The sequence below is a fragment of the Marmota flaviventris genome, chromosome 4 (genome assembly GCF_047511675.1).
Source record: "Marmota flaviventris isolate mMarFla1 chromosome 4, mMarFla1.hap1, whole genome shotgun sequence".
In the NCBI taxonomy this organism is placed as follows: Eukaryota; Metazoa; Chordata; class Mammalia; order Rodentia; family Sciuridae; genus Marmota; species Marmota flaviventris.
This window is the reverse complement of record NC_092501.1, coordinates 14,687,622-14,699,622: the sequence shown is the minus strand read 5'-3', so window position 1 is coordinate 14,699,622 and position 12,001 is coordinate 14,687,622. Positions and strand designations below refer to the sequence as shown.

Genomic DNA, 12,001 nt, shown 5'->3' with positions numbered 1-12,001 from the left:
GGAGTCAAGAAGGAAGATTTTCCTTACTATATATTTTTAATCTTTCTAATTCCATCTTAGGCAAGAGGCTTGAGAATACCCCATTGTTTTGGAAAGAATGTCAAGAAAGGATGGAAGACTTTCAGTTTGGGGAAGATTAATTTAGGTACATTTTCCCATGAATTTTATATAAATGATATCTCTAGTGGATTTTATGGCTTCTTTCCAAGCCTTCATTTAACTCCTTCCATATGGCTGTGTAGCAGCCATTCAATTGGACTGAAATTGATCACTTACCACTTCACGCGTAGGCTAAAGCCAGTTGGTACATCTTTAATGATTGATGAGGAGTGAGAATGTGTTTAGTGTGAGATATGGGTCGTGGAACTGCAGCATTCATTTTGGGTGCTAGGAGAAAAAAGCCTGAGAATAAAGCTAATACCCTGCAGATTGTATAGTCCATACCATCTGAGAGAAATATAGTTAGGGCCCTGATCAGATCAAATCTTATTCTTCCTTTGGAGGACCTTAGTCTGCCATAATAAAACACCATAGACTAGTTGAGTTAAGTGATAGAAATTTAATCTCTATTCATTCTGGAGGCTGCAAAGTCCAAGACCAGGTGCCAACATGGTTGGTTTTGGTGAGTACCCTCTTCTTGTCTTGAAAATGGCTGCTTTCTCACTGTGTGTTCTCCTGGCATAGGATTGACAAGTGTTTGCCTACTTCCTTGTTTTGTTTTTTCGTGAAGCAAGTATTCTTAATACTAGTTTTTTATGTTAATTTTTTAAAAGAACCATAATTTTTCTGCAATATAGTTTCTTAGAAATCAAGAACATTTATAAAGTATAACTGATGAAATAATAATGCCAATGAAGCTTTCAATGTCAGAAAAAATGGTATTGTTCAAATCAACTAACGTACCAATTCTATTCACTTAGCAAGTTTATTGACAACTACCATACACTGTGCACTGAGATATATTTTACTGAGTTTTATGTATCTATGGGAATTTATTAGAATATGTTTTAGAAAGTTATTTTTTAAACTGTTTATTGATTGATAAGCCATCACGAAGCTCTCTCTCAACTTTCACTGCTGACCTAAGAGGAGTTAGCATAGAAAGCATTTTTTGAAACAAAAGTATCTACTTTTCTCAAGAAAGCAAAATTATTGAACACTGCATATTTTATAGTATCCTGAATTATTGTAAAAGTGATACTTTCCACCTTAGTCATACAATGTAGATTAGAAAGAATTTAAACTCCTCATAAAGAAATTCATTGTCTTGGAGAATTCAAGATGTCAAGCCAGAAGGAGGCAGCATTCTGTGTCATTCCATGACCTGTGTCTCAACTAGTGGTAATACTGCTTCTCTGAAAGTGATAGAGGACCCCTATACAGCTGCTCTCACGCAGAAATCACTAGCACTGTACCCCAGTGTATGGCTCCGGGCCTCAGCATTTGAGCAGGACTTCTGGCTCCAGACCCCAACTCCTAAAGTTCTAGTCCAAGCAGGGCTTGTGAAGGCCTCAGCAGGATCACCTATCAGCACCGCTGCTGAACTCCCAGATGCAGTTCCGCTCCCATGCAGGACACTCAGCTTCTACCTACCCACAGGAACTCTGGCCACTACTCCCCTGTGGACATCCATCTACCAACAAGGGGCTCCCCCAGTCACTTCATCTTGCCACTGCCATAGTCCCCTTCGTGGTAATCTGCCTGCACCTGTGGACATCTCACAGGCTCTGAAGAGACCCAAAGCCATAGTACTGAACGTCACAGAGCTCATCTCTGAACACATTGGACAACACCATCACCTGGCTCCCCCAACTTCAACTGACACCCCCATCACTGGATACAGACGCCTGTATCTTGGCTTACCTTCCTCGCCATATTTGGTGAGGACAGCTCCAGATTGGAACTCCAGCTGGCCAGGTACACGGTTTCCAACTCCCTTTTCTGACCAGCAGCGGTAACCCGGCACAGTAACCGTGCAACAGAAAACAGCTCTGAGTGGGACCTGTGCACAGTGCAACCTCGGCGCCACCCATGGGGGCGCTGGTAAGAGAGGTCCCTCAGTTGGATACTGCTAAGGGAGAGGAGATGGTGCAAAAGTGTGGAGACTAACAGAAACCAGGAACTGGGTTTGGGCGCTCAAGTCATATGAGTGGACCCAAAAAGAGACCCTTGAGGTGCAGTCTCCCTGCAGAGACTGGCGGGTGCCACACCTCACTTCCAGGTGCCCTGCATCAGGACCAGCCGCCCCACCCTGGTTACCTTCACCATCCTGAGGGCAGAGACACCAGCTTACAACAGACAACCCCACCTATTGAATGAGAAGGGAAGCAGGAAAGATACTGATCTCGAAAACTATCAACAATTCTGTTTTTTTCCTTCGAGACTTTTTTTTCCATTTTTCTTTTTTTTCTCCCCCTCTATCCTTCTGCCCTCACATCCCCAACATATGTGAAACCAAGTACTTTGTATGAATTAGGATTTTGAGGACTAGACATTTGAATAATACACTATAGGTGTGTTGTATATGCCTTTTCTTTCTATTTTTTACTTTTCCCCTCCAATTTTTAACTATTTTAACATCCTTTATTTTTCTAAATACATATATGTGTTTTTTTCATGTACTATACTTCTTTCCCATGCACTTGTCTACTCAAAACTACTACTTTAAAAAATTTTTTAATTGTTAGATGGACATAATATCTTTATTTATTTTTATGTGGTCCTGAGGATCAAACCCAGTGCCTCACACATGCCAGGCAAGTGTTCTGCCACTGAGCCACAATTCCAGCCCCCAAGACTACTTCTTTTCTATTCTCTTGCTATCAACCTTCTTTGTAAGATTTCTTTCACACTTTTTAAGATATATTAACTCTATATCCTCACATCCTACCTCCTCAGCATATTATCCTACACCTCACCCTCAGATCATTGTCCACTGTCAGAAACTGTGAACCCTTTTACAAACCTACTGATTATATCATAGATATAATATATTATTATAGAATAATCAAATTCAACATTTCTCTGTATTGTGACCAAATGGTAAACATCTTAATAGCAACAAATTGTTTATAGGTGGTATATTGCTGATATTGAGATCCATTAACATTATCCTTCCCCAAAAAGGAGAAGTATTGGAACCAAACAGGAGCACTACAAGCCCATAGGGTAAAAACAGTAACACCCAGGATACACAGATCTAGAAGGGAAGACACATGAATAACATGAAAAGACAAAGGAGGAAAGTGCCCCAAACAAATCAAGATACCACATTATTAGAATCCATGGGAAGCACCGCAGAAGAAATTACAGAGAAGGAGTTCAGGATGTACAAGATTAAAATAATCTGTGAATTGAAGGGTTATATAAAAGAACAAATAAAGGCAGAAAAAGATCATTTTGTCAAGGAGCTACATAAACAAATACAGAAAAGAAAAGATTACTTCAACAGGGAGATAGAGGTTCTAGGAAAAAAAAACCACACAACCCAAATAGAAACCCTTGAAATGAAAGAAACAATAAACCAAATTAAAAGCTCAATTGAAAGCATCACCAACAGAGTAAGAACACTTGGAATATAGGACATCAGACAATGAAGACAAAAATATATAATCTTGAAAAGAATGTAGACCACATATTGAAAATGGTAAGAAACCATGAGCAGAACATTCAAGAAATATGGGATAGCATAAAAAGACCAAATTTAAGAGTTTTTGGGATAGGGGAAGGCAGAGAGTTCTAAACCAAAGGAATGAACAATCTATTCAATGAAATAATATCAGAAAACTTTCCAAACATGAAGAATGAATTGGAAAACCAAATTCAAGAAGCCTACAGGATGCACATGTACAAAATAACTACAGATCCATACCAAGGCACTTTATAATGAAAACACCCAACATAGAGAATAAGGAGAGAATATTAAAAACCACGAGACAAAGGAAAGAGATTACATATAGGGCAAAACCAATTAGGATAATGGCAGATTTTTCAACACAGACCCTGAAAACTAGAAGATCCTGGAACAATATATTCCAAGCTCTGAAAGAAAATGGATGCCAACGAAGAATCTTGTATCCAGCAAAATTAAGCTTTAGATTTGATGATGAAATAAAAATCTTCCATGATAAACAAAAGTTAAAAGAATTTACAGCTTAAAAACTGGCACTAGAAAACAATTAAAAACCTTGACAAATCAAAACGTTGGTTCTTTGAAAAAAATAAATAAAATTGACAATATGCTTAGCTACGCTAACGAAGAGAAGGAGAGAGAAAACTCAAATTACTAATATACATGATGAAAAAGGTAATATCACAACAGACACTACAGAATATAGATGATAATTAGAAATTATTTTGAAAACTTGTATTCCAATATAATAGAAAATATTGCAGGCATCAAGAAAATTTCTTGAGTCGTATGATTTGCCCAAATTTAATCAGGATAATATACACAGTTTAAACAGACCAATATCAAGTGATGAAATAGAAGACACCATCATAAGTAAACCAACCAAGAAAAGCCCGGGACTGGATGGATACACAGCTGAATTCTACAAGACCTATTACCAATAGTCTTCAATTTATTTCAGGAAATAGACAAAGAGGGAGCACTTCCAGACTCATTCAATGAGGCCAATATCACTCTGATTCCAAAACCAGGCAAAGACACATCAAAGAAGAAAACTTCAGACCAATACCTCTAATTAACATAGATGTAAAAATTCTCATTAAAATTCTGGCAAATTGAACACAAAAACATGTCAAAAAGATAGTGGACCACAATCAAGTGGGATTCATCCCAGGGATGCAAGGTTGGTTCAACATATGGAAATCAATAAATGTAATTCATCACATCAATAGACTTAAAGATAATAATCAATGATCATCTCAATAGATGCAGAAAAAGCATTTGATAAAATACAGCACCCCTTCATATTCTAAACATTAGAAAAATTAGGGACAACAGGAACATATCTCAACATCATAAAGGCTATTCACACTAAGTCCCAGGCTAACATCATTATAAATGGAGAGAAATTGAAGGCATTCCCTCTAAAAACTGGAACACTACAGGGATGCCCTCTTTCACCACTTCTGTTTAACATAGTTTTTGAAACTCTACCCAGAGCAATTAGAGAGATGAAAGAAATTAAAGAGATATGCATAGGAAAGGAAGAAATTAAATTAGCACTATTTGCTGACCATATGATTCTATACCTAGAAGAACCAACAAGTTCCACCAGAAAACTTCTAGAACTAGTAAATGAATTCAGCAAAGTAGCAGGATCTAAAATCAACACCCATAAATCAAAGGTATTTCTGTGTATCAGTGACAAATCATCTGAAAGGGAAATGAGGAAAACTACCCCATTTACAATAGCCTAAAAAAATTGTGAATCAATTAAAGAGGTGAAAGATCTGTACAATAAAAACACCAGAACCCTAACGAAAGAAATCAAAGAAGACCTTAGAAGGTGGAAAGATCTACCTTGCTCTTAGATAAGCAGAATTAATATCATAAAAATGACCATACTATCAAAAGCTCTATACAGATTTAATACAATTTTGATCAAAATTTCAATGGCATTTCTCATAGAAATAGAAAAAGCAATCATGAAATTCATCTGGAAAAATAAGAGACCCAGAAGAGCTAAAGCAATTCTTAGCAGGAAGAGTGAAGCAGGTGGCATCACTATACCAGACCTTGAACCATACTATAGAGCAGTAGTAACAAAAACAGCATGGTATTGGCACCAAAACAGACTGTGGTAGACCAATGGTATAGAATAGAGGACACAGAGACTAAGCCACAAAATTATAGTTATCTTATAAGATGCCAAAAACATACATGTAGAAAAGATAGCCTTTTCAACATATTGTGTTGGGAAAACTGGAAATCCACATGCAACAAAATAAAATTAAACCCCTATCTCTCACCATGCACAAAACTCAACTCAAAGTAGATCAAGGACTTAGAAATTAAACCAGAGACCCTGTGTCTAATAGAAGAAAATGTAGACCCTTAAAGAATGACCGGACAAGGATCATCTTCGGAGGAGTACCTGTTTATTGAGGAACAGCTTTGCACATTTATAGAGCCGGGGGCGGTTTAATGATTGGTAGGTAAGGATCATGAGGGTCAGTGGGGCTCACCATTGGGTGGCTCTTTTCGCCGCTGTCTGGGGGATGGGGAAATTAGTACTGGAAGAGAAGTGTGGTTGGTGCCATCTTTGGAGCTGGGGCGACCCCCAACAGGCCCCAGTCTTCATCATGTCAAATTAGGCCCCAACTTCTTTAATGCTGAGAGCCATATCGAGTCGGAATGACGCATGGAGTGGTTGAGAAGTGATGCCAGCAAGCCATTGGGATGATGATGGTTATATTAAGCTGTGTATTCAATTGTATATTAGACCCCTGCTGTCCACCTCAGGCACAGCTACTTTGGAGTTCTTGCACTACTTTGGAGTTCTCCTGGGGATTCCTGGGGAGTTCCCCTTGGTTGGGGAAGTGCGGGAGGAGGGATTTCCAGTTGGTGTGTGGTGTGTCCCGGGAGAAGGCCGCGTGCATGGCATTCTCGGGAGTTCAGAAATAGTTTGTTCCTGCTTGAGTGGCTCTCGTGATTTGTGCCCAGCCAGACTGCAGCACTTTAATAAGACTCCCATAGCACAAGAATTAAATTCAAGCATCAATAAATGGGATGGATTCAAACTAAAATTTTCTTCCCAGAAAAAGAAACAATCTGTGAGGTGAATAGAGAGCCTACATGTTGGGAGCAAATTTTTACCTCTCCTACATCAGATAGTACACTAATCTCTAGGGTATATAAAGAACTCAAAAACCTTAACAGCAAAAACAAAACAAAACAACAACAACAACAACAAAAAAAAACAAATAACCCAACCAATAAATGGGCCAAGGACCTGAACAGACACTTCTCAGAAGAGCATATAAAATTAATCAACAAACATATGAAAAAATGCTCATCATCTGTAGCAATTAGAGAAATGCAAATCAAAACTACTCTAAGATTTCATCTCATTCTTATCAGAATGGCAGCTATTATGAATGCAAACAACAATAAGTGTTGGCAAGTAAGTGGGGACAAAGGTAAACTTAAACATTGTTGGTAGGTCTGCAAATTGCTGCAGCCAATATGGAAAGCATGGAGATTCCTTGAAAAACTGGAAATGGAACCATCATTTGTTCCAACCATCCCTCTCCTTGGTCTATGCCCAAAGGACTTAAAAACACCATACTACAGGGACACAGCCTCAACAATGTTTATAGCAGCACAATTCACAATAGATAAACTGTGGAACCAACCTAGATGCCCTTCAGTGGATGAATGGATTAAAAAAATGTGGTGTGTGTGTGTGTGTGTGTGTATACACACACACACACACACAAACACACACAATGGAATTTTACTCAGCAATAAAAGAGAATAAAATCATGGCATTTGCAGGTAAATGGATGGCGTTGGAGAATACCATGCTAAGCAAAGTAAGCCAATCCCAAGAAAGGCCAAATATTTTCTCTGATATGAGGAGGCTGATTCTTTGTGACCTAGGGAGGGGGGGAGCATGGGAGGAATAGTTGAACTCTGTAGATAGGGCAGAGTAGTTCAAGAGGAAGGGAGGGTGCATGGGGTTAGAAATGATGGTGGAATGTGATGGACATCATTATCCAAAGTACATGTATGAATACACAAATTGGTGTGAATATACTTTTTATACAGCCAGAGATATGTAAAATTGTGCTCTTCATATATAATATGAATTGTAATGCATTCCACTGTCATATATAAAAAATTAATAAAATTTATAAAAATAAAAAAAAAACCAGAAATTCATTGTCTTACCATCTCAACTGAATATCAAGTTCACTCATTTTAGAGGGAATATTGTGGATTATCAGATTATCAAATAAAAATACATTTTGGTAATTAAATCATTTAATTTGTTAATATAAAGAATTTTTGTATATTTATTACCATCTACTACTACAGACAATTGAAAACAATGGTTAGCAAGATTTGGAATCTGAATATAAAGGATGATAAATTGAATGTATGTTTACATTTTAGTTGTAATAGTGATTTTTAAAAAACAGAGGAAAGAGGAAAACTTGCAATTTAGTACTTTTGAGGAGTAGGAAACTCACATATTCTCCTTGATTCAACTTTCTCATCTTTTAAATGAGCACATGACAGTGTACATGGCATATTTAGTGTTATTATGGTAATTTAAAAAGTTAATGTAAAACACAACAAAGTGCTTAGTACGTACTATTCAGTAAATGCTATTAATGAGTTCGATTTGGACATGGTAGGTCTGTGTCTCCCATGCTAAAATTCTTTTTTTAAGAGAGAGAGAGAGAGAGAGAGAGAGAGAGAGAATTTTAGTATTTATTTTTTTAGTTTTCGGCGGACACAAAATCTTTGTTTGTATGTGGTGCTGATGATCGAACCCAGGCCTCACGCATGCCAGGCACGCCCGCTAATGCTTGAGCCACATCCCCAGTCCTCCCATGCTAAAATTCTTAAAGGAATGGGCGTCTAACTGAAATTCAGATAAATGGATCTTCAGATTATATCTAAAGTTTAAATTTTCAGTACTATATTTTGGCATTTACATTGATAACTGGTAATAACAAAAGAAGTGCAACCACTAATTCATACCAGAACAGTATTTCTTAACCTGGGTATTATTGTGCTTTGGGGCTGGTAAGACCTTTGTTGTTGCAGGGGTGACCTGGTTTATTCTATTAGCAACATCCCAAGAGATGCCCACTGTATGGTGACAACAAGACCTGTCTCCAGACTCTGCTGAATGTCTCCTTGGGGGCAAAGTCACTACTGGTTGAGAACCACTTGACCAGGGCATCCTGTGGGCTTCTTCAGATAGATACAGACATTTTATCAAATTGCAGATGGATTCACATTTACCCAGAAAACAGGGATGGCATCAAATGATAGAAATTAGGATGTTTATGGTTTGAATTCACTAAAAATGGAAAGCCTGACTTACAAGTCTGTAGCTTCTCAGTTATGCTGGATATTATAGGTGCTCAGACACTGTCAAGAGATGTACTGGGAATTTTCTCCCTGGAGGGAATTTGAACTAAACAAATTCTTAGATCTTTTTAATAGTAAGCTCCTATAACTTTGGCATGCCTATCCTTCCAGTTAAGCCATACTTGAAACCATGAGAATAATGAAGATTTCTGAGGCATGAAAGGAACATGGTTCTGTGATGTTAGTTTTAAGGGATGTCTGTAATTTAAAAAGAAGGAATCTGGTGTGTAACCTACCTTCATTGGTCCTATATTGGTTAAGAAAGGATGAAAGAAAAAAATAAGTATTCAGAAGAAAGTTGCAAAGAATGAATTGTTGGTATTGTCAATTTTGAAGTGATTCTATAAATAGAGAAAATACTAGTACATTTAATTTCTAGATGACCTTCAGTTGAAAAATATTCTTAGGAAAGTGCCCTCTAAAATGTTGAATATCATGTAAACAGTAAGCATTATTAGTATTGACATTTTTATTAATATTACAAGTCAGAAACAAGATGTCAAGGAACTAAGTAAGGAGTAGTATAAAGAAATACTTTTTTGAATTATTTACTAAGATAAAATGATTATTCTATATGTTTTAATCTTCCATGTATTTTTTTACTTAAGTATATATGTCAAATATATTTTGAGCAAAAATCATTTTTGCTTTATTTTCCAGTTGTTTTTTATCCTTGTTACTGGTTGCTGCTGTGGTGTGGAAGATCAAACAAACCTGTTGGGCTTCACGACGGAGAGAGGTATCAGTGTGTTATTAATCTTTGTTTTAAATCTTTGAGCAAAATCTCCATTGTTTTGTTATTATACTTCTTTCAAGTACAGATTTTTTTCAAATCAATTTTACTTATTAATATTGCACAATATAGTATTTTAAAGCTTCAGGCAAAACTACCCATGTCATTTTAAGTCAGTATGTGTAGAAGGTTTGGTTATTTGCAGTTTTATGATAGTATTAGAATTTAAGTGAATATATATATTAATTCATCTAGTTAAGTAATCTGTAATTTCTTTAGCTTAAGTATTTAGTTATGCTATACAAATATAATATATTTTTCACCAGTATCTCTCTTTTAAATTAAAAGAAAATTCAGCGTGGTCAATATTTTTGACTTTAGAAAAAAAATTTCTCTTAGAAATTTGTTATAGCATTGTTTTGTTTTATTTGTCTTTTTTTTCCCCTCTGGGTAATCAAATCTTTTCCACATCTTGATTAGCTGATAATCCAACTATGTTTAGAGAGCACATCAGTTTGATACATTTCTATATCAGAATTAATCCTGATATTCCTAATAATCCTAAAATTGATGAAAACAGTAATACTTTACGAAAAAACAACAGATGAAATAAGTAAAAAATTTTAGCTTGTGTATGTAAATTAATTGTAAGAAACAAAGAAACAATCATCTGGGGGAAAATATCTAGTAGATTTATTGTTCTATACCTCATATAATGAAAAAGCACTTTCCTGTTTTTATTAGAATTTTTATTATGTTCTGTTATTATGAATACTAGCAGTCTACTATTAGTATTATTTGTATTTTATTTGTCATTGCCTTTCCTAGTATATTTCTATATGTATGGTTTTCCACATATATAAATATACTTTAGATATTTAACAGTTCAGAGTATTCTCATCAATAGAAGTAGCAAGCTATATGAATCCTTCTTAATTATCCTCCGATTTTCAATGGCACCCACCAAAACTCATGTGTACTTCTATTTTGCAAACTTGAGGTCATTTTCCTTGAAATAGATTATTATTCTTTAGATTCTCTGCCTTGGTGGTTTTCCACCTGTAGTCAGTGCAACATCAATGATAATTTTTTTGATGAGGTCCTATGATAGAAAGTAATCCAATTGAAAAGGAGCTTTTTAAATATAAATACATGCATATTTGATAGTTGGTGAATTTTGGGGTGAAGCTTAAAATTTTTTTCTGGGTATTTTAATGATCTACTATGGCAAAAGTATAGATTTAGGAAGGAGAACTATAATTGTAATCAGGAAGTCAAAGGCCTTTTATAAAGAAATAGAGTTGGTAACCATTTATGTCCCTAAACATTAGAAAACAACTCAGGATTAATATGGAGTCTCTAATCCTACTATATTATGCTAAGCAATGTTTAGATTTATAATCTTTGAAATTTATAAAGTGAAGTTCTGTAAACACAGCACTGTCAAAAAGTAAACATGTTACTCTGCCATTAACTGGCATCTAATTATGAGTCAACAGTCTATTTGAATTTACTTAACCTCTGAAAAGAAAGACTTGTTCTATAAATATCTAATCCTCAGCATGGGATATTTAGAGCCCTTGAAATGCTCACTGTGTAATAACAATTAGTGAAGATTAGAAATAATATAATTATGTAATATTTGAAAAAGACTAATGCAGATCATTAATTTAGCTATCAAACTTTCACACTTCTCAAAATGACAAATTGATTTCAGTTAATATTGTATCGCCTCAGTATAGTAATACAATTTATTACGTATTAAGTAGGTGTTCTGGCAAACTAATATTACTTTAATTTTAGAAGTATGAAAATGAATTTATATTTTGGTTAGAAGTAAAAAGCTTTCAAAATATTTGGTGATCATGGGAAGGACAAGGAAAATATGGAAAGCAGATTAGGGATCACTATATCAGAACTAGTGTCTGCTTGTAAATATTACTATGTCCGCTGGATATTCCTTAGTATAATCCTATCTACCTAAAACTTATCTAATTAGTGCTTCTTTTTGTTTAAGAACACAGGGATATTTCCATTTAAATTTTTAACCTCTTATCAAGGCAGAAAATCTATGTTGTTGAGAGGTCATTATGCTACAATATATGTTAAAAATATTTTGAGGAGTTTTCTCTAACTTAATTTTGCTAAATAACATTAATTGAAAAATGCTAAATACCTTAGAAATCATT

General features: G+C 35.5%; 1 protein-coding gene across 1 annotated transcript in view; it reads left to right on the top strand.

Moving 5' to 3' along the window:
• The window catches only part of Atrnl1 (attractin like 1), a 716,444-nt gene that overhangs the window by 320,769 nt on the left and 383,674 nt on the right, over positions 1-12,001 (top strand). Inside the window, exon 26 of the mRNA XM_027930106.2 lies at positions 9,740-9,818. Coding sequence (XP_027785907.2) covers positions 9,740-9,818 — 79 coding nt within the window. The remainder of the gene's footprint in view (positions 1-9,739; positions 9,819-12,001) is intronic.